This window comes from Amphiura filiformis, chromosome 12 (genome assembly GCF_039555335.1).
Source record: "Amphiura filiformis chromosome 12, Afil_fr2py, whole genome shotgun sequence".
NCBI classification, from domain to species: domain Eukaryota; kingdom Metazoa; phylum Echinodermata; class Ophiuroidea; order Amphilepidida; family Amphiuridae; genus Amphiura; species Amphiura filiformis.
Window position 1 is genome coordinate 27,857,625 of NC_092639.1, and position 24,911 is coordinate 27,882,535.

Below are 24,911 nucleotides of genomic sequence, written 5' to 3' on the forward strand. Positions count from 1 at the left end.
TGTAATTCTAAAATAAATTGCACTTTCCACCAAAATGCTGTGAGCTACGTTACCCTTTTTTAACACACGTTATTGGAAAGAAGTAAAACAGAGGTATCAATGTAGTTTGCGGTTTTTGAAAGGAAACACTCATAGGTTTTTAAAAATCACAGTAAAAATCGTGATGCTGTAGCATTTTTGGCATAGCAAAGTTGTAAACATTGAAATTTTGACCGACCATGTTAAGACTGGTGAGCTACGTTACCAGGATTCCATAGTATGCACTTGTATAACATGTACTTCCAAATAATATGTGATAGGTACCAGTGATCGAACCCCATTTATATTACAATTAACCGACATAACGTTCTAACGTTCGCAAATCACATTAAAAAACCGTGAACTACGTTACTGTGAGCTATGTTACGCACTCACCCCCACATCTTTAAAACTTCTATGAAATGGTGAAATCGGTTTTACATTTCACTCAAGTGATCTTTTGTTTGCTTTTTATGACCTTGGATTAAGTAAAACCAGCCCATTTTGGAGCCGGTAACGTAGCTCACATTACATTGAGTTTTAGTGTTAAAAAATATCATGACTTCCTGCAAGAAAAATATGCAAGTGGTGTCGGCAATCTTTTACATCTGAAAGTAGTGATACATTTATTCTTAAAAAACACAAAAAGCAGGTCTTTTTGAGCAACTTTTATTTTTTCAATTTTTACAGTGGATTGCATTGGCACCCGATTTTGTAGAATGAGCGATTCCATAAGAACTACAAGCTTTTACTGTTATGATCATGTGGTACTGTACAAAAACCTAAATGTTTAATACAGATGAGTAATATTAAAATTAATATCATCAAAAGAATACAAAAACCTATGTTTCAAAATGTTACATATTCTCACCCAAGATTTTCCTGGTCCTAATCTGCACACCTCCTTTCTTTCCACATGTCTTAGAACAGGTGCCCCACGCAGACCAGTCAGACACCACACACTCTGAAGGGCATGGCACCCGGCAATCTCCCATATTTGGTGGCTTGCTTGTAGCGTTACACACATCATCAAGGAGCAGTTCATCTCTGGCACTCATACAGTATACAGCACGGTGACGAGTTCCGGGACCGCACCCTGTGTGGTCATGGTCTAAGAAACAGACTGACCATCGTGCTGTTGGGAAGAGTGAAGATAGGTTGGTTGGTTAAAACAACACATTATATAAACAGGCAATGTTGACTGCTCAGTGCCAGAAGTGAGTAAGTGCAATAGCTGCCCTGTGAACATTTAGCAAGTTACACACAGTATATTGTACTCATCTACACATGGCAGCTATTGCACTTACCCACTTCTGCCACTGAGCGGAGTCGATGTGTCATATGCTACTAGGCTTACTTACTCCTTCGTAAGCGTAAATCATGATTGTAACATTTGATGAGGTGGATGTTCTCAAAGTTTTTCAAAATTTAGATTTTTACATGATTGTAGTGTACTTTAACAACTAAGTTAGCCTGTTAGCTGTAGGTGCTGCAGTTGCGACTACATACCGTAAAATTCCGTCTAAAAGCATATATATGCCTCTAAACGAGGTGTTTTTGACACAAGAGACAAGAGGCAGACACTCTCAACAAAAACGTTATTTGGAGTTTGAACAACTATATTACTGATAAAGGCGGCTGTACAAACATGTATATTGTAAGACCAATCTATTGCAATGTTTTTGAGAAGGGTATTGGCCTTTCATATCTTTCATTAAAAAAAATCCTCGTTTAGAGGCATATATGCTTCTAGACGGAATTCTACGGTATGTAAGTTTGAAAGCTTATGAGTAAAATGTCTTGAAAAGACTTTTAATTCACATGATCAAAATATTACCTCACCACATTATGCAATGTTCATAACCCTCTATATACATGGCATATGGGATGGTATACAAATATTAACTGTCTATGAGTGTGATGGTCGAAATATAATCACGAGGTGAAAGATGGATTGTTCCATTCCACGAGCCGGAACGGCGAGTGGAATGGAACAATACATCTTTCACCGAGTAATTATATTTCGACCATTACACTAATTTAAGACAGTTAATATTTGTTTTATATCACTCATGCATAAATTCTATTACTAAAATACTATTTAAGGTAGGAAATACATTTTTCATCAACATAACACCATGTTTCACGTGATATACTGCACATTTTGGGGTCCACCCCATAACTAAATCGGCGAGTCCAAGAGTCAGCGCTTACGGCTTTGCGCAGGCGCACTCACGGAAGAGCACATGATGGTAAAGACTATCACACGGAGAGGGTGATAGTAAAAATGATAAACGGTAATCAACCAATGAACTGTCTAGAATTTATGTATGAGTGATATAATATTAACTATTAACACATCAAAAAGACTGACATCAGTCATGATTGACGGAGTGACATGCATTAGGGACATGGTGCTGGAATTAAATAGCAATTTCTTTGTTTGTCTCATGTGTTTGGCTTAAAATTTAAAGTAGAAATAATCTGACAGTGAAAACTAACATTTTGAGAGAAAAAAATATAAATATAGGGGAAGGTGGGGCATAACGGACTCCCGGGCAAAACGGAACCACCTGGAAAAATAGGCCTTCGCAATACTGCCGTCTATGCAAATTATATTGAGGAACACAAGTATGGCTACAAGGATTTACAACAAAAATTTTATCTGAAACAATCCACTGACATTCGAGCAAGATCGAGTCCAAAAATTACTACCCGTCTGGTGTAAGAAATTATGTAGATGTTTAATGCGCTGAAATTTTACTTCATTAATATCGGATTCCCAAATAATTGTGAATATTGTAAACACGAAGGTACTAGCCATGAGCTGTATTAAGTGCATGGCCTATATGCTACGATGTATTATGCATGCAACCTATTTCTAAAAAATCGGGTATGGGGCAAAACGGAACCCTAGGTGTGGGGCATAACGGAACAGGGTTCCGTTTTGCCCCGGGCGTTTGTCCCACAGATGGGTTCCGTTTTGCCCCAATTGGACATAACTTGTCTTCACTCAAGGAAATGTAGGCGTTATCTAGGGGCCTACTCGAACATGGTAAACACTTCGCTGAAACATAGACATATAACTAGACCTACAGATAGAATTAATGATTAAAAGTTAACCACTTACTCCACAGAGATGGTAGGCCTACTGAATATTTCTTTCTGATCAAATATTGGTCATACATATTATAGGCCTACTAGGTCTATAAGAAGTTAACCACTCACTCCACAGAGATGGTAGGCCCACTTAATATTGTAACTGAATATAGGCCTACATATAACTAGGCCTAGGGCCTACCGATGGAACAACTGATATAAGTTTACACCCAGGGTGCCGTTTTGCCCCATAGGGGGGTTCCGTTTTGCCCCGATAGTGGGGCAAAACGTTTTTTTTTGTTGAAAATATTTCTTCATTTTTATAAAAAATTGTAAGATTCAACTTATATTGGTTAATGGTATATTAAAGGTAAATACAAACTTCAACTGAACATATAATTTTCACAGTCATATTACTTATGGTGACGTCACAGAGCATCCTCAAAGTTAAGTGTTCCGTTATGCCCCACCTTCCCCTACATGTTTTAGAAATGTTACAATATTGTGCTAACAGATTCATTAGTTTTAATCTTATGAAATTGATATTTTGATAGTAGCTGTTGCTTCGAATACCCCAGGTTGGAACTGATTTAATGCTCTGATGTGGTTATAGTATTCACCCTCTCTTAAACAATTTTTCATGAAATAAAATGTATAAACCAAAATAGTTGAAAATTATCAAGAGTCTAAACTACATGGCTGAAAATGCACCCTGAATCTGCTGCACATCCCTGTACCCTCATTTCCATTAAGACCCCCCCACTCTGATTCAAAGAGAACACAAAATTAAATCACAGGAAGATGCAACACACTAAGACTGTTTCAATCTCAGGGGCGGGTTTAGGGGGGCACCCGGTGCACCCCCCAATTTTTGCAGACTGCGCCTGACTTTGTGTATTTTTGCATAGCGGCGCCTGACTTTGTGTGGCGGCTCGGTTCCCCCTATTAAAAAATTGCTGGATCCAACCCTGAATCTTATCAGCAGTCTCTATTGGTTTACAGTGAATTGAAACATATTTTATAGAAAATGTCTAGTTTTTTTATTAAACAAAACCTAATATCACATAATATTACTATATTTTGCAACTTATTACCGTGGAAATAATCATGAGCTAAAAGGCACAACCATGTAATTCAATAGTTTATAAACCTAGTTAGAGTCTTGGCATAAACCTAGTTATAGAGTCTTATCATTTCACTGTCTGCGAGTTCTGCACACACCAATAACCCGTAGCGATGCATACATAGCAATAATAAAAGCCAACAACATGTGTACTACCGTATCAAATGTTGTTGTTCTCAATGGGGGAAATCTCAGGCAAAACAGTTTATGTTTGCAGTAATTTTTTTTCCCTTGCAACTAATTGATTAATGAAAAGATTGTTTTTGACAATTAAATCTCTGTTCGGCATGAATCACAATTGTGAAAGAGCAAACTGAAATAAGCAGGATATTATATTTTCAAACAGCCACCTGTTGCCAGATTCGTAAACTTTGTAATACCAGTGAAAATAAATTGTTATAGGGTATTTAATAAACATGGCACATCCATCAGGTCTATTTAATAACCAGGCTTTTCTAATGACAGCACTGCTTAACTACATTCTAGTTGATTTTAAACATATACTTGCTCCAATTTTGATGTAAAATTCAACAGACGGTTCAACTTTGGGAATTGACTGGATCTTAAGCGTCCATGTTTTCTCAATTTGAATAGATCTTACAAACGATGCATATCTTGATTTGATCATACATGGATGGATGCTCTATTTACGGTAGGATTTCTAGGTTAGGAGATTAGCATGAAAGCCATGTTCTGTCATATATCGCTTGTCATACATACTCAATGACGAGTGATGCAACGTGGCGCTTTTTCTGCACCCAATTGGGCTCTTTTCATATCCCTTGTCATACATACTCAATGACAAGTGATGCAACGTGGCGCTTTTCCTGCACCCAATTGGGCTCTTTTCATATCGCTTGTCATACATACTCAATGACGAGTGATGCAACACCGCACTTTTCCTGCACCCAATTGGGCTCTTTTCATATCGCTTGTCATACATACTCAATGACGAGTGATGCAACACCGCACTTTTCCAGCACCCAATTGGGCTCTTTTCATATCGCTTGTCATACATACTCAATGACGAGTGATGCAACACCGCACTTTTCCTGCACCCAATTGGGCTCTTTTCATATCACTTGTCATACATACTCAATGACGAGTGATGCAACACCGCACTTTTCCTCCACCCAATTGGGCTCTTTTCATATCACTTGTCATACATACTCAATGACGAGTGATGCAACACCGCACTTTTCCTGCACCCAATTGGGCTCTTTTCATATCGCTTGTCATACATACTCAATGACGAGTGATGCAACACCGCACTTTTCCTGCACCCAATTGGGCTCTTTTCATATCACTTGTCATACATACTCAATGACGAGTGATGCAACACCGCACTTTTCCTGCACCCAATTGGGCTCTTTTCATATCACTTGTCATACATACTCAATGACGAGTGATGCAACACCGCACTTTTCCTGCACCCAATTGGGCTCTTTTCAAATCACTTGTCATACATACTCAATGACGAGTGATGCAACACCGCACTTTTCCTGCACCCAATTGGGCTCTTTTCAAAAGGCGGACCAGAGTGCACATCTGTAAGTAGGAATCTGCTGATAAGTTTTTTGAAAAATGGAAAAATGGCATTTTACTTAAAAGAAATAGGTACATTAGGAAAAGCTTAAAAACCTAATGGGGCCCTGATTTATGTTTAGTCCTAATTCAGGCCTGGATATTTGGTTAGTCTATCAACATGAGCATGGTCATACTTTTATAAAGATTTTACTAAGCTTTCAACTTTTGGCAGTTTCAAGAAGATCTGTGGCATATGGATTAAATTCCTTTCAGTTTGCCGGTTTTAAGTTTTTTGAATCACCGAAGTGCTGATTTGCCAGTTTCAAATGTTTTCTAACCATTTTATTAATCAATCTTGAATTACTGGATGTGTACTCGTTCAAGAGATCATCCACCCAATTGGGTGTTTTCTTTGCTAAATTCAGTTTAAGCACCCAAATATCAAGATTTTGAGTGCTTTTTCGTTTCAACTCAACATTGGGTGACTTGAACACCATCCACCGCCTTCTTAGTACCATGCTTGCCGCACTATTGGGCTAGAAGATTTTGGCAACCCTATTGAATGAATGATGGAATAGTATAAGTTGAAATATTAAGTCCCTCCACCTGCCTGCCTGTCATTTCCCTGCTGGTACATACCGATTTCCTTTTTTACATGCTAAGTATGTGAGATGTGTGCTTCTTTTTCCACTTTGATATTTTTCTCTAGAAATACAGGCACCAGAATTTATCTTGTCTTTTAATGTCATAATGCAAAACTTTTCAATATTAAAGTGTTTGAATTTCTCCAAGACAAACTTAGCAAGAAGCAACCTGCATTTTTTAGAAGCTCATCATTTATGGATTATTGTTTAGCATGCCATGTTTGAATGCCATTATGAAAGCATTTGAATTCCTCCGAGACAAAGTTAGTAAGAAGCAAACTGCATTTTATAGAAGCCAAGTGTTTGTTTTGGGTAGGGACATGCCTTCAAAAAGGGCCCATATATTTATACCAATTTTCACCCCCATAATAGGACATACCTGAGGCCCAGACTTTGGGTCAAATTTGACACAAATTTGACAATATTTTTCACACTGTTTGTATGTTTTGGAACTTTGTCTTGAGTATTATTACAAAATGGGGCCAATTTCCCAATAATTTTAAGAAATATAAAAAAAACCTACCTAATCTATCTACCAATTTTCACACAAAAAGAAGCTACCTTCACTATGATCCACAACATGTTCATCTATCAGGGCACAGTTCTTTAACCCCAATACATTTGTACATTTATTGAATGACGTTTGAAAATGTGGGTACAAAAACTCATACTCTGCAACTTGAGGTCAAATTTTTTATTTGTTTTTTGAAATGATTGTTTAATTGAGGTTTTGAACTATGCAATTGAGATGAGGCCATTATGATCCATAAGCAGAAAATGAGACCAATTTCAGCTGCACATCCTTGTATATATGTTTGTACTGATAATGCAAATGTGACACAATCTGGTAGGCGTATATGTGACATGATTTATATAAAGGGTTAAAGCATGATAAAAAATATAAAGCATGCCAACAGTTTTTTGTAAAACATTTTTCAAGTATTTGCATACTCCATTTAAATATGAAAATTAATGAATATACTTACTAGAATACCACCAAGCACATTCAATCGGCTCGCATTCTTTCGTCTGTATTCGAGATCCACACTCAGCGCCCCCATGTGACGGTGGGACAAGAACACTGCGCAGTCGTATATGCTGTCCTCCAGTGCCGCAGCTCTGTGTACAGGGTGACCAGTTCTGCCACTGACCAACTTGACAGTCCACTGGGCAGGGGACGAAACATGCTCGCTTCATGGGAGGGGGTTGGTTGGCTGGGTCGGAGATCACTGGAAGTAGAAAATGAAAATGATAAGAATAGTTAAGTTTCGTTTTATAATTGCCAACTTGCTTATTTGGGATGGTTTTCCTGAACCACAACAGCTCTTTGTGTCCTGTTTTCTCCAACATTAAACCTGACACCGGACACTGCTCTTTGCTATTGGAAGTTAAAGTAGAAACGAAAAAGGAGAGAAGATTAACAAGAAGTCACTTGGTACCCCCGAGATTCGAACCTTAAAACCCCTTGCATGCAAAGCACACAATCACCAACCAGGGATTGCGCTGGCCTGGCTGGCAATTCCCTGAGCATACTCACTGTAAAGAGATGATGTAATAGGATTTACTACCATAGCAATAGGTTAAAACAATTTTTGAATATATATATATTATGTTGTGACGGACCCGGATTGAAATGGCCATGACAAACAAGGGACTGTAACACCCGGAAATGTTATACATCGTTATCCAGAGTCTGGTTCTTTACCAGAAGGGGAGGGACGAGCTTCCTTTATCTATAATCATCCCAAGTAATAGTATACCCTCTTTTCACTGCTGTCTCAAGTCCTATTTTTGCCTTTCAGTGAACTCCTTACCATCTTAGTTAGTCCATCTTGCTTCTAGGTATTCTATATGTGACCCAATCTGATCCACTCAGGCCAAAGTTGGACATTTTGAAAATTGAGTTACTACCATTACTAACTTGCTCAGTACATATATATCCTTAACACTTAATTGCTCTTCACCCCCAACATTAATGACCTGTGTGCTAGCCATAGGCTTCAACATAAAAAGTCCACATTTTGAGATATATTTTCAAAATATCAAGAGCTATCTTAAGAATCACTGAATCAATACAAGGCTTGTTTGTACTCACTTTAATGCATTTTTCAAGCTGATTCCAAATATGGTCATGAACATTTACATTTCTGAAATTTTTGAAACAAAATTTGAAACTTGTCGTCTGCAGTCGACACTAAGAGAGTTAGTATCACTTATTGTGTAAATGCACGCATGAGATATAGTCACATTTAGCCTACTTCAACGTCACTAAACACCAAGAGTTAAGTAATGTTGTCGGCAGTCACTCTAGACAACTTCACTGATGACTTTGATTTCAAAATGGCCTCTTTCTTTTTCAACCTTAACCTAAAAAAAAACCTTCAGTTTTTTTGTCTTCACATTAATGTCAATGGACATGGTTGACAAGATCATTGTGTATGTAATGGACACCATAGGGACAGGTTGTTTTATCTTATGACTCCCCATTATCAGATTAAGTTACGCAGCCATGGAAGCCCTTTATTCCTGCATGGCTGATGATGGCCCATGGCTCAGTCAGATTCAATCTCAATGTTAGCTGCTTAAGCTTTGACTTAAAATGACATTGCATTTGAAATTCAACAGTTAAGGTGATGTTGACCATTCCTTTTTTCATTTTTTTTTTTTTTTTCATTTTTGTTCACTTAACACATGTACTCTCCAACCCCCACTCCAGCGACGTAACTGGGAATTTGCACACTGCCTCATCAAAAAAAAAAGGTTTGGATTCATTCAACTGGGACAAAATTCTCAGTTACCAGGTCTTTGCTTCACATTGCAAGAAGCCATGGACAGTGGTGTCCAGGGCAATAGACTAGGCAGGGGCTATGGGAAGGGGCTCATGTGGGTTATTTACCAGAATGGAACAACCCGGTTGATTTGGCAAGATTTAGTTGAAAACCTAGGGGTTTAAGCACCTGCAGCTAACATCCTTTCCCCTAAGTGACTCAGGCCATCTCAGGTTGTTTCCCAACCATAATAGTAAGTTACCCCACTCCCCATCTTCAAGACTATTATTACACTCATTGAGCTGGGTAGACTATACTGTACTGCTATAGTTACTTCCTCTATAGTTGATGTAATCCACTGCCTCAGATATGTCACCAAACTTAATAGGGATCAAGGACTTGATTGCCAACTATCTATGACACGCTCATCTACAAGAAAGACAGGATGTATCCTGGGGATGCACTACTTACAACATTAGATGAATTCTGATGAGGTGTGCTTGCAGCCATTATATCAACATATTCATGTAGTTTCCTTTCACTAAAGGTTTCATTTAGCTAAGGCATCTCAGCATATAAATGCTGTTACATTTGAAATACATACACCCCCTGTGGAAGACATGACCTTAATATTCTACAATGGGAGTATGAATTTCAAATGGGGTTACCTGAATGGGTGATTCCATTTGAAATCGACACCCCTTATGTGGGAGATTAAGGTCATGTCTTCCATAGGGGGTGTATGGATTTCAACTGGAATAGCCCATTATATCTATCTCATCCTGTATATGGATTCTTTTACTACTACTATAGTTTGTTCTTTAGGTAATAGGCAAAATTTTGTTCCATCATGTAGTGATTGAAAGGAGTGTATAACCACATTGTGATGTAACAGTTTTATACCTGATATTATGCTCCAAGTACTTGCAGGCATGGACTGGAAATACCGTAGAATTCCGTCTAGAAGCATATATGCCTCTAAACGAGGGTTTTTTTTAACGAAAGATATGAAAGGCCAATACCCTTCTCAAAAACATTGCAATAGATTGGTCTTACAAATATACATGTTTGTACAGCCGCCTTTATCAGTAATATAGTTGTTCAAACTCCAAATAACGTTTTTGTTGAGAGTGTCTGCCTCTTGTCTCTTGTGTCAAAAAAACCTCGTTTAGAGGCATATATATGCTTGTAGACAGAATTTTACGGTGACCAGCCACCACAAATGAGCTGTAATGTCGGGATTTTCACTTTTTGAGATATTGGACAGGTAACTTTTCCTGAAAGTAAGGTTTACATTGCATGTCCCTGTTGCTTGCAAGGTGGTAGTAAAATCAGTAAAAGAGTGCATGCGAAACACTTACAGCACTTTATCGGTATAACACACTACTCAGAGTACTCGCACAATGTATAAGCAAGTAAAATCAAAGTTTAACAGGCACATAGCGAAACAAGCCTGCATGTACACTATTTTGCCCTCCATGGGCCGCACAAAAAAAAATGGCAGAGTTGGTACTCTTTGAGTCTAATCTCTTTGGGTTTTTTAGCAAAGGCATATTGTCACAAACCCCTCACGGAAATATCCTGCGCCTCCTCGAGCCACTTCCGGTCCTGCCGGGACTCGAACCCACGACCCTGGGATTAAGAGGCGAGCGCGCTAGCATATAGACCAAAAGAGGACTTCCCCGTCAGGTCTATAACACTAACGCACTTATACCTCCGTGACATGCTCCCCCTCCTCGTAAGGCACGTCCTCGCGCCTTAATTCCTCTATTTAAACTGGTCGTCCTTGATACAAGACATACTCGGCCAGTCTGGTCGTCCTTGCTACAAGGAATACTCGGCCAGCCATTTATTTTGAACGCCTAACCCTTTCCGATGGATGGATCCCCTTGGTGTTAAGAAACACCAGGGACCACCGCTGCCACCATTTTTGTCACAAACCCCTCACAGAAATATCATGTGCCTCCTTGAGCCACTTCCGATCCTGCCGGGACTCGAACCCACGACCCTGGGATTAAGAGGCGAGCGCGCTAGCGTATAGACCAAAAGAGGACTTCCCCGTCATGTCTATAACACTAACGCACTTATACCTCCGTGACAATATCTTAATAATCTCTTTTATTGTTCTTTTAGCATTTATACTTTTGCCCCAAAAGTGCTGATATCTGGGCTGATATACTTTAAAGGGGCATTTTGTGATCCGCAGCCTCATCCCCCTCCACTTTTTTTTTAAGTTGAGATTTTTACACCAACAAAAACCTCTGGCTACATAATATTGTGTGCAAACAATTTCTTGCCGATTCATTCCCTACGCAAAAATATTGTCAAATTTGTATTTATATTCTGTAAAACAGAACGAAATTACAGCACAGTGGCGTAATACATAATCATGCATAACTTAGTATGTATACGTAAATGGAAAATCAGAATAAACTGAAATTTTTGGGAATACATTTTCATGGCTATCTATTGAAACATATAAACAAGAATGCTAGAATAATAAAATACTCCTTTAAGTTGATGATGTGCAGTATATACTAGTATACTCTTGCGATGTATAATTCAGTATGATAAACTACCACCGAAATAAAATGTCTTATTTCAATTTCATGGCAAACAAAGTTTAACATTGCAGATACACACTACAGTAGTTGGTATACAAGGTCTATGACTTGAAGCACTGACATTTTATACATCATAAATAAAACAATTATTAAAATTTTCCAAAGGAAATCACAAGTCATCTGAAGAGGAGCATAGCATCTATATCTTTGCAGTATTAATTTCCTTCTCTGGGGAAGAATAACTGGTTGTACTATCCCGGAAAATATAGTTGGCACACTTGCTCAAAACAATGTAAAATATGCATGCTGTATCATGTATGGTATAAAAAATATGAACGCAAGTGAACAATTCTTTATCATTCACAAAAAGGCTTATAGGGTTTGCAGGGCTATTTTTTGGTGGGGGGGGGACTTTTCATCTGCAGTGTAGTACTGATGGGTTGCATAGAACCTAAAATGGTTCTCAAGCTGTCCTGTACGTGGAACCTTAAATGGTTTTACAAGACAGAAAAAAGAGTTCTGGAAAGGCCAGAAAGAACCATGTTGGGGTTCTTCAAATTTAAAGAACTCTTTTCTCTTGAGGGTTCTATATAAAGCCTACAGGACAGCCAATCATCCCTTTTCTCTAAAAGTGCACAGGTCATAATAGGTTGAGGTAGGGGGTACCCCTCCCCTCACCCCTCCAACCTGCCCCTTCTTTTGGCTACACCACTCCTGAGATATGTAAAACAAACTTTTGATAATACTGAAGATTCACAATATAATAGTCATGCAAGAGTTATACTGACAAACTTCCTCAAGGCAGTTTACGATTCAAAACATGTTACATTTCTTAACAAATATATCAAGAAAATGTCAAAATATGCCTGCAAGGTGGCGCGTGCCCTTAAAGAACCAAAATTATCACCATGGATGTCCCGTGTCAACTTACTGTTATTAGGGAGGTCTTATCATCAATATTTTACTAAGGTTGGTGATTATTTTACACTTCCAACTTGTCAGGGATGGGTTGGCATATACATGATATATAAGCAATCTCACCCTGTATTATCAATAATATAGGGGGAGTATGAAGGAATTACATGGGATGACATGAGTGGTTAATCAACATGTGTGGACATGCCTGTGGACATGGGTGTAAATTCTTACTTATTTAATTGCGAAACATAATACAGGGTGGCTCAAAATACATATAATACAACCTTGTTAAAGTCAGGGCATGGGTGTAAATTCTAACTTATTTCATTGACAAAATATAATACAGGGTGGCTCAAAATACATGGCACAACCTTGTCAAAGTCATCCTAGCATCAGTACGGTGTTTAAGTTCATTCTAACTTATTTCATTGAGAAATATAATACAAGGTGGTTCAAAATACATGACACACCCTTGTCAATGACATCCTAGCAGCAGTATGGTGTATCTAGTATCCGTAAAGTTTCAAAGTAAAAAGGAATATTTTGCCATCTTACATCCATAACGAAAATGGATCTTGTGTTAGTGAACAGTCAGAACTCTCCCGCCAGTTGCCCTCCTTAAAATGAAGAGCTTAGTTGCAAAAGGCCTTACATCCACTTTTTGATAAAAACAACTTTCGATTCAAAACATGTTTCTACATTTCTTAACGATTATATCAAGAAAATGTCAAAATATGCCTGCAAGGTGGCACGTGCCCTTAAAGAACCAAAATTATCACCATGGATGTCCCGTGTCAACTTACTGTTATTAGGGAGGTCTTATCATCAATATTTGACTAAGGTTGGTGATTATTTTACACTTCCAACTTGTCAGGGATGGGTTGGCATATACATGATATATAAGCAATCTCACCCTGTATTATCAATAATATAGGGGGAGTATGAAGGAATTACATGGGATGACATGAGTGGTTAATCAACATGTGTGGACATGCCTGTGGACATGGGTGTAAATTCTTAACTTATTTAATTGCGAAACATAATACAGGGTGGCTCAAAATACATATAATACAACCTTGTTAAAGTCAGGGCATGGGTGTAAATTCTAATTTATTTCATTGACAAATATAATACAGGGTGGCTCAAAATACATGAGACAACTTTGTCAAAGACATCCTAGCAGCAGTACAATGTTCAAGTTCATTCTAGTATCTGTAGTTTCAAAGTACAGTGGAATATTTTGCCATCTTTACAAAAATAGATCTTATGTTAGTGAAGTCAGAACTCTTGCCCCCCCCCCCCCCCAGTTGCCCACCGTAATATATCAAAATTACGAAAATTTCCTGCAAAATGTGCAAAATTTGTACATTTCCCCATCCGCTGAAATACATTTTGCTCCACCATGCCCCCCTGAAATAAAACTCCTGGCACTGCCACTGTATAGTGAACAGAACAAGATATTGTTTTGATTTTCTTAACAGCTCCCCATTTCATTTTGGTGTACCGAGGCTTCCCAAAGAATGTAACAAAATTCTGCTGGTGCTCAAACCCAGTTTTAACTGTCATAATACCCAATACCATATGCTATCCGCCCCCCCCCCCCCATCATTCCGACCAAAGTCACAAACTGAAAATATGACTGAAACTGGGCTATTCCAGATGAATTTGATACACCACTGTGAAAGTCATAACCTTAATCTTCCACACAGACATTGTGAATTTCAAAATAATATGGGTTTACCTGAATGGGTGATTCCATTTGAAATCTACAGCTCCTGTGTGAGAGATTAAAGTCATGTCTTCCACAGAGGGTGTATGGATTTCAATTGGAATAGCACATTAAGTGCTTTCAAAAGAATAGAATGAGTATAATCATTATTGCTCCTCTCAGGCCGAGTTCACATACTCCTATGTGAACTCAGCCTGATCGAATGAGCGTATATCGTATAGCGAATACCGTATACTCCTATGTGAACTCAGCCTTATAACACCAATATACTCCGTGTACACAGCTATGGGAATCAACACTCTGGTTTTATTTGACCCAAAAGAGCTTTCAAGTTATATATTTGATAGCTAACAGACCTATATAAGATGAATAATTAATACTAGTAAAGCTCATCATAGGTACACATGAGATTACAGATCTGTCATCTTACTGAGGTGTTACTAACGTAGGTTATGCAAGAGAAAATGATCGTCAAGAAGAGGTACACATTTATTGCAGGTTGATATGGTATAGACGAATCCAACGAGCCAAGTCATGGTCAGGATTTGGTCAGCCATATTTGGTTCCCCGCATGCACCAAACAGGTGTTGTGAGTGCCCAATTGGGTGGATTAAACCCGCTTAAAATTCGATGTTAGATTCTTTTGTGTTGTAAACTGTCATCATTCTATTTGTCTACGTGTAACACGGGTGATAGAATGCAGTTTAAAATACCCTTCAAGGCCGCATCATTTCACATTTAAGGTGAGATAGCTGGGTCCCCGTCGCGGCTATGGCTGCCATTGAGGAGTAGGAATGCGTGAAATTGGATTTGTCTATAGTATACTTTCAGGTGTTGGAAACTTGGAAACATTCTGGCATAGTGTCATGTGTGTGTTGGGGGAGGGTGTGTGTTTATAAAGAATGACAAATGAAACCACACACATGAAATCTCGCATCATTGTTGCTGGTGTTTGCACATGTTAGGAGTGGGTGGGAGCAGAGCAGCTGAAGAGATCATCCCATTGTGTATTGCAGGGTATCTACCTCATAGCATTAGCGAATGTATACATAAGTAAGCAAGAGCCACTAAAATATTGGATAGTTTCACAATACTTTAAGGGCTGGGGTATGAATGTTTGGACAGTATTTATTGTGGGACATTAGAGCACATCAGACATATCGAATTGCATTCTGAATACGAAGAATGTGCTTCTGATATCAAATAATTTTGATTTTTTGAAATTCGCAATGTAAATACACATTTTATGGCAAATGATTAGAAATTGATATTTTTGATATTTAACAGTACTGAAAAGTAAACTTTATAAATCTGATGATTTATACTTAAAGTGTATGTAGGTGGGATGAAAAGCCGACGATCAATTGAAAATTTTGACCTTTCATTATTGAAGATATGGATTTTTTCCCAAAACACAAAAAAAAATTAAGTCTTTTGGGAAAAAATCCATATCTTCAATATGAAAGGTCAAAATTTTCAATTGATTGTCTGCTTTTCCTCCCAGCTACATACACTTTAAGAATATATCATTAGATTTATAAAATTTACTTCGAGGACTGTTATATATCAAAATGTGAAAAATATCACATTTTAATAATTTGTCATAAAATTTGTATTATATCGTGAATTTCAACCAAAAAAACAATTGATATCAGAAAGACATTCTTCGTATTCAGAATGCAATTCGATATGTCTGATGTGCTCTCATGTCCCACAAATAATACTGTCGAAATGCTCAAAACGCTCATTCCAGATCCCTTAAGGGGCCATATTTTTGTTAAACAAAAGTCTAAGCACCCCTGATTTAAAGCCATATTGTAGGGGCCTAATATTTCCAAAAAGATAGATTAGTATTTTTTTCCGTAAAATGTTAGCTCCCCTACTTTTGAGCTGAACAACGTTTCTATCATAATAATTAAACGATGGTTCCTGTGCTTTATTCAAAATCTTGGATTTTGACAAAACTACAACACCTAAAGTCTTGATTTTTGCAGGGTATGTTAGTGTAATAAAGTACATTACAATCGTGTAAAAACAGAATTTTGAACAATAGTGAGCGTATCCTTCTCAGCAAATGTTACAATGTTTAAGTGAGTAATTGAAAGTTGAAATCAGGGATTTTGTGTACATTTTCAATGGCACCTCCAGTTTTATTTTGGTACCGCAAAGCATATTGGGATACTCAGTTCAGCTGGTGTGGGGTAGGAGTGTAGTAAAAATGTGAGTAGGGGTGTATTATATGCGTACATTATGTTTGTCTGTCTGTCCTTGCCCTATGGGTCCCAACTCTCAGCAATTTTGAAGGAAAATGAAGATGCATCTGTGGACCATACAGACAGTTGGTGCATCCTGCTACAACGGCACCAAGCACTCACAAATTTAATAGCAGGTTACCTTAGCGCACATCCCTGATGTCATGCTCAGCATATTAATGCTGAGTAAGCTTACACATGTAAGATGGATTACAGTCTTGGTAACAAATTCATCACCATATCTATGCCGTAATGGCTCTTGAATTCACCATCAGCCAATTAACGCACTTAACTTGATACTTAGAGTACAATGTTTAATGCTCCTACATGTACTGGAAAACCACATCCATGCATGCCCATTTGTGACTTTTATTAGGGACCAAACCAAAATATTCGCTGTTGTAGTGCACGTTAGAATATGACCGTTGCTAGGTCAACTGGATCACGCTTTCTTTGTTATGAACTACTGATCGAAATGATCACAACACAAAGCCTATGGTATATCAAAATTCCGAACAGGTGTATGAGCCCAGGCTTGGAGCAGTAACCAATGGTTACTAACGTGCACTATGAGAGTGAATTGATGAAGCCTTATGAATGAACTAGTTCCATTATGGAAGGAGGGGGTTACAAATAATGATGATGCTACTTGGCTATTCTAGTTGAAATCTATAAACCCCCTATGGAAGACACAACCTTAATCTCCTACACAGGGAGTGTGAATTTCAAATGGAGTTACCTGAATGGATGACTCCATTTAATATCTACACCCCCTATGTGGGAGATGAATGTCATGTCTTCCATAAGGGGCATATGGATATCAACTTATTTAGACTCACTTCTGGTTATTACAGATGGGAACAGAGCAAGTTACACATATTCATTAACTTTTTGGTTTATTCCCTAAAATCATATTCTGATCTGTGAAGTAATGGCTATAAAATGATTCTTGAGCATGAACTGACAAATAATACTTTATCAAGGGACATTGTAAAATCTTCAAGTGCTAAGTTACATGGATATTTACAGCATTTAAATTTTCATCTTTATGGCCTTCCTAGGCGAAATGTCAACCGTGCTAGCATGGTCAACCATGGTCAACCATGGTCAAAACATGGTTGACCATGGTTAACTATGGTCAGCGATGATCAGCCATGGTGGCTTGACCATGGTCAACCATGGTTGCCATGGTATACCATGGTCGACCATGTTTTAGCATGGCCGAGCATGGTCAGCCATGGTCTTCACCTCACTTGACCATGGTTGACCATGGTCACTTTTAAGTATACCATGGTCAACCATGCTTTATCATGGGTGAGCATGGTCAGCCATGTTCATCACCTCACTTGACCATGGTTGACCATGGTCACTTCAAGTATACCATGGTCAATCATGCTTTAGCATGGGTGAGCATGGTCAGCCATGGTCATCACCTCACCTGACCATGGTCACTTCAAGTATACCATGGTCAACCATGCTTTAGCATGTGTGAGCATGGTCAGCCATGGTCATCACCTCACCTGACCATGGTTGACCATGGTTACTTCAAGTATACCATGGTCAACCATGCTTTAGCATGGGTGAGCATGGTCAGCCATGGTCATCACCTCACCTGACCATGGTTGACCATGGTCACTTTTAAGTATACCATGGTCGACCATGCTTTAGCATGGCTGAGCATTGTCAGCCATGGTCATCACCTCACCTGACCATGGTTGACTCTGGGTAGTGAATGAGAAAAAGCACCCTCTGTTGTTATTAATCGTATTTAATGCGTATTTACCAGGTTGTGAATAAATATTTGACCCCATAGAATATAAAAACTAGTAATTTGATAAGTTAAAATAAGATTTTAAATGGAATAAATCTAAATAATATGATTATGCAGTTTATTCCGTTAAATATTTACCCCATAATTTCCCTCATTCTTCAGGCACTGCCCTCTATCGGGTGCTAATTTAAAGTTTAAGCTTGATTGCTATTGTTTCTTTCTATTGTTTCTTCCTTGATTGCTATTGTTTCTTAACCATGGTCAAACATGCAAATTTTTGACCATGGTTGACCATGGTCACTTTAGATAGACCATGGTTGACCATGGTCTCTGGCCGTGGTGCCATTTTTCAAAAACATGGTTGACCATGGTTGACCATGGTCAAAAACATGGTTGACCATGGTCAAAAACATGGTTGACCATGGTCAAAACCCTGGTTGTTGAACTATGGTTGACAATGGTTCAACCATGGTCAAACATGCTAAGTTTTAACCATGGTTGACCATGGTCACTTTAGATAGACCATGGTCAAAATGGTTGACCATGGTCTCTGGCTGTGGTGCCATTTTTCAAAAGCATGGTTGACCATGGTTTGACCATGGTCAAAACCCATGGTTGAACCATGGATGACCATGGTTAACCATAGTTCAACCATGCCTTTTTCGCATAGGTTAAAGGGGCATTTCCTGATCCACAGCCTCTTCCCCTCACTTTTCTAAAAAAAGTTGAGATTTTTATACCACAAGAAACCTCTGGCTACATAATATATATGTGCAAAAAAATGTCTAGCAGATTATTCATTTAGCAAAAATATCGTCAAATTTGAATTACATTCTGGTATACCAGAACAAAATTACAACAGTAGCAGTGTAATACATAGGCCTATATATAATCATGCATTACTCGCAAATGCAACTGAAATTTTGGAAATGAGCTTTAAACTTTGAAATTATTTGAAAATATTAAGCAAATTAAATAACATGTTTATTGCTGTATGCTAATATTGTTCTATCAGCAGTAAGAAACTTCTGTTTAAAAAAAAGGCTATTTTTAGATATGTTCAATTTCCTATGCAGCACTTAATTAAATTCACCAATGAAGTTTAAAGAAACAATAAAAATAAATAAATACATACACAAGTTAAATTTTAATTACTTGAGCAACTTAACTTCAACACTTGAAAGCTTTTTAAAGCACGCAAGTTAACCAATTCATATCAGCCGATCGGATGCAATGTACGTGACCAGGAATACATTTGTGCAATACTATTAGTTCATGTGCATTAAGTAAACCACCTAACACAATCAAGCTCCTATCATTAAAGCTTTAAATATTGGCTCCAGGGTTTTACCTTATAATGTGGGTAAACTATGGGATTCTTTTCAATTATACAGACTTATCTTGCAAATAAAATTTTAAGCACAGAGTGGCATCTCTATATTTTTTGCTATTTAGGAGTTGACCATATCAACACTTAGGTCAAGGGTTCTCACTAGGCGGTCAAAGGGGCAAGATCTGGCCTGGGTAAACTATGAGATTCCTTTCAAATATACAAGACTTATCTTAGAAACCAATTTTAAGCATAGAGTGGCATCTCTATATTTTTTGCTATTTTGGGGTTGACCATATCAACACTTAGGTCAAGGGTTCTCACTATGCACTAGGCGGTCAAAGGGTCCAGATCCGGCCTGGGTAAACTATGAGATTCCTTTCAAATATACAGACTTATCTTGCAAATAAAATTTTAAGCACAGCGTAGCTTCTCGATATCGTCGGCTATTTAAGAGTTGACCATATCAACACTTAGGTCAAGGGTTCTCACTATGCACTAGGCGGTCAAAGGGTCCAGATCCGGCCTGGGTAAACTATGAGATTCCTTTCAAATATACAGACTTATCTTGCAAATAAAATTTTAAGCACAGAGTGGCATCTCTATATTTTTTTGCTATTTAGGAGTTGACCATATCAACACTTAGGTCAAGGGTTCTCACTAGGCGGTCAAAGGGCCAGATCCGGCATGGGTAAACTATGAGACTCCTTTCAAATATACAGACTTACGGTATCTTGCAAATAAAATTTTAAGCACAGAGTGGCATCTCTATATTTTTTGCTATTTAGGAGTTGACCATATCAACACTTAGGTCAAGGGTTCTCACTAGGCGGTCAAAGGGGCCAGATCCCGCCTGAGTAAACTATGAGATTCTTTTCAATTATACAGACTTAACTTGCAAATAAAATTTTAAGCACAGAGTGGCATCTCTATATTTTTTGCTATTTAGGAGTTGACCATATCAACACTTAGGTCAAGGGTTCTCACTAGGCGGTCAAAGGGGCCAGATCCAGCATGGGTAAACTATGAGACTCCTTTCAAATATACAGACTTATCTTGCAAATAAAATTTTAAGCACAGAGTGGCATCTCTATATTTTTTGCTATTTAGGAGTTGACCATATCAACACTTAGGTCAAGGGTTCTCACTAGGCAGTCAAAGGGGCCAGATCCGGCCTGGGTAAACTATGAGATTCCTTTCAAATATACAGACTTAACTTGCAAATAAAATTTTAAGCATAGAGTGGCATCTCTATATTTTTTGCTATTTAGGAGTTGACCATATCAACACTTAGGTCAAGGGTTCTCACTAGGCGGTCAAAGGGGCCAGATCCCGCCTGGGTAAACTATGAGATTCTTTTCAATTATACAGACTTATCTTGCAAATAAAATTTTAAGCATAGAGTGGCATCTCTATATTTTTTGCTATTTAGGAGTTGACCATATCAACACTTAGGTCAAGGATTCTCAATAAGCAGTCAAAGGGGCCAGATCCAGCCTGCTGACTAATAATTATTGTGGTTGGCCCTTGAACAGGTCTGAAATATACAGTAAACATAGCAAAACAAGATATATTTGGCCCTCAAATATAGATCTTTGAAAATGAGTTTGGCTCTCTGTGACCCGTGCGCAAATAGGCCTACAGTTGAGAATCCATGACTTAGGGTCTCCTTTTCACCATCAATGACTCAAAAAGTGATGTTACACCATTTAGAGGAAAATTATCATGCAATTGAGGGTATTAAATGTTTACAGTTAAACCATTTATTTTTGGCAAATTATTACAAATTTAAATGTTTGACATTTAAAATTTTTGACCTTTTGCATTGAAGACAAACACCTAAAAATTTTAAGTCTTTTAGAAAACTTCATGTATATCTTCAATACGAAAGGTTAAAATTTTCGTTTGATCTTTGATTGAATTTTGAATTCATGCACAAGTCCTTATGACAAAGACCTTAGTTCCAAATATATAGTAAAATCAAGTAAAAACATGCAAAATTGATGTATTTTGTCAGAACAAAACATGGGTAACTGCTAAAGGTTTCATTTACTGGAGGGGAACTAATTTTTATATTTTCATACATTTGTTATGGATATGGTCACAGCCCCTTCACTTCTAAAGATGCTTGGGCTGTAGCAAGGTTGAAAATGTGGGGCAGCTTAAATAAAATATATGCCGAAAATTCAGTGAAATGAGGATATAAAGAAAAACATTAACAAATTTCTCAAAAAGTGGGGCGGCCATGGCCTCCTGGCCACCCCACTTGCTAGGGCCCTAAAAGATGCTCTGTAGATTTCAGATGTGGATTTCTCCAGAGTGGGTAAGTTTTTAGTGTTATTTAAAAAAAACAAAATTTAACATTTACAAAACAGAGAATTTCGGTCTCTAATAAAGCCATATTAATGATATTGTCACAAATTTACGACCAAGTTTGCATTGATAATTAAAATCCACACTCCCCCGTGAAAGATTTTGGAAAACATCTGCCAAAGGGGGAGTATGAATTTCAAATGGAATGAACACATTAGGCAGCTCCATCTGAATTTCAAACACACTTTGCGGAAGATTGAAGCTGAATCTTCCACTGAGGGAGAGCGAGTTTCAAATGGAACTGCTAATATGTTAACTTCATACACACCCTGTGGAAGATATTTCCAAAATCTTCCATAGGGGGAATGTGAATTTTAAATGGGATAGCCAAATGCTCTTATCTTGAAGTGTTTTTCCTCTCACCTTGAGGGAACCCCTTTGAATATGGTAAACCAGAGAACAAACCTTCATGTACAGTCCTTGTGACAAAGACCTTTCTTCCAGTTCCAAATCCAATAAAATCCAGAAAAAACACTATATTGATATAAAATTGGATCGGTTGAGCCCATATTTATTGGTCGAGCTATGAGTTTTAAAATATTGGAAGAGACATAGTCGAGTCCAATATTTTAAAACTCATAGCAAGACCAATACATATTGGGCGTAAAGCATCCAATTTTATCATTATTATGTTTTGGATCCAATAATATCACAACTTGGATCCATCAAAACATAATAATGTTGTATATTGTCAGAGCAAAACATGGGCAACCGTTCCAACACTGCATGTAAAAGTGTTAATAAGTGACTGTGGCGACTAACCAATACTCTATGACTTCAACATTTGACTAACACTGCACACACTAATGTGAACATCCATATGCATGTGCACACTTCTGCACTTGGGAAATTACCTGCGGATTCTGTGCCAACCATGTGGAACTGAGAGGTGGATTTCCACTACAGTTGATCAACCTGTTAAAGAGGCTTCAATTCCAAAGGGTCCTGGAGTTTATTTGGATCACAAGATTGTGTCATAAAACTAGATGATAATGATAACATTTTATGTGTGGTCTGAGGAATGGTGTCACAATTGAATTGGGCTAGTCCAGTTATAAAGTGTGCTGAGGCTTGTGGATCAACATCTAGGCGTTATGCCTGTGCGTAGCGCACTATAAATCACTGCGTTTTTTTAATCCATACATGACATTAGCCTCTCACAAAGCGGGTGTCTATTTCAAATGGAATCACTCATTCAGTTATAAACTCCATTTGAAATTCAAGGGGGCAAAAGCCTGGCCTAGGAGGTACTCAGTATGAATGACCAAACATTTTTTTAGGCCAATTTTGGTATATGAATGGGTAATTTTTTCAAAATTTTTTCAATTTTGGTTGAAAATTAGCACAATTTTGCCTTACCGCAGTCAAAATTTTGGAAATTTCTCTTAAAGTTTGGGGGAAAAGTTGTTCAAACTAAGGTAATTTGTGTTAAATTTGGCTGAAAATTTTGACTTTTGGTATATCGAAGGATCAAAATTTCTTGAAAAATTGGTATATGGTTCCACTTTGAAATTCTCAGTGGCACACCCCTACCCAAACCAAAGTTGACTACACATCCCCACCTCCTGCATTCTAGGCCAATGAGAAATTTCTCAAAGTTAGCATAAATTGTCTTTATTTCCTTCTTTCCATCCTGATTTTATCTGAAAATATTTTTTAGACAGATAAGTCTACTCCTTCCTCCCCCCTCTGGTTACACCAATGTTCATGGGATAGGATGAAGGATGAGTTTTTAACTTTCTCCACATGGATGTTGACTGCAGACAACAAGTTTCAATTTATTTTTAAATTGTTAAATGTTCATGACCATATTTGGTATCAGTATGAAAAATGCATTAAAATGAGTACCAACAAGCCTAATAATATTGCTTCAGTGGTTCTTAAGATAGCTCTTGGTATTTTTCAGAAAATATCTCAAAACTTGGACTTTTTATGTTGAAGGCTAGCACGCAAAACATTAAGGATGAGTTTTTAGCATTACTTTAAATCACTCAAGAGATAAAACATAAGTTCAATTGACCAGGCAGGATGAGTTTGGTTCAACAAGGAGGCTGTTTACAGTTGAACACAAGCCAGAGCATGATATATATATATGAATTGTAAATTCAATGATGTTTAATGGTACTTGACCATTTGTGGCAAATACATGATGACTTCAAGTCTTTTCAAAGGTCGGCACTAATGCCTGACTCCATTAGGAGTATTGGCCAGTATTCCATCAAGAACAAGAACTATTCCAATTCATAAAGTTAAAAATAAAATTTTAATAATTTACTACAACATCTAGTGTGTGGTTGTTAACAGTTAAATTGTGGACCTATATACACAGACATTATCATAATCCAAACATGGACTTCTGTGCTATTTCACCGCTAACCGTGGACCTGGTATTACACCTACAATAGAGGACCGTATACACCATATGCAAAGTTATGCTATATATCACCCTCTGCCACTGTCTTAAGACCGTGAACATCCAGAGTTCGCTATGTGTGGTTTTTCACTACATTAGTGTGGACTCAAAGTCCATGTTTGTAGGTGAAAACTAACGCACATTCACACACACATCCCACCTACTTGTTAAGACCATAGACCCCGTCTTTTGACAACCATGGACCTATGACTTGTTCCTGACTAACCGAGACTTTGCACAATCTCAACTTTTTACAAGCCAACCAAGACCCAACTCATACACAGGCATTTTTGTGTTGATTGCAAGCAAGAAAAAATGTGCACATCCACAGTTGCTGGGTTTCCATATTTTTGTGTGCATGTGTCCTCACTTGCTACAGGTC

At 37.9% G+C, this 24,911-nt stretch overlaps 1 protein-coding gene across 1 annotated transcript in view; it reads right to left on the minus strand.

Moving 5' to 3' along the window:
- Positions 1-24,911, minus strand: part of LOC140166742 (thrombospondin type-1 domain-containing protein 7A-like) — a 283,222-nt gene that overhangs the window by 21,403 nt on the left and 236,908 nt on the right. The window contains exons 6-7 of the mRNA XM_072190238.1: positions 7,398-7,640; positions 890-1,153 (exon numbers count right to left, since the gene is read on the minus strand). Of these exons, the coding sequence (XP_072046339.1) occupies positions 890-1,153; positions 7,398-7,640 (507 nt within the window). The remainder of the gene's footprint in view (positions 1-889; positions 1,154-7,397; positions 7,641-24,911) is intronic.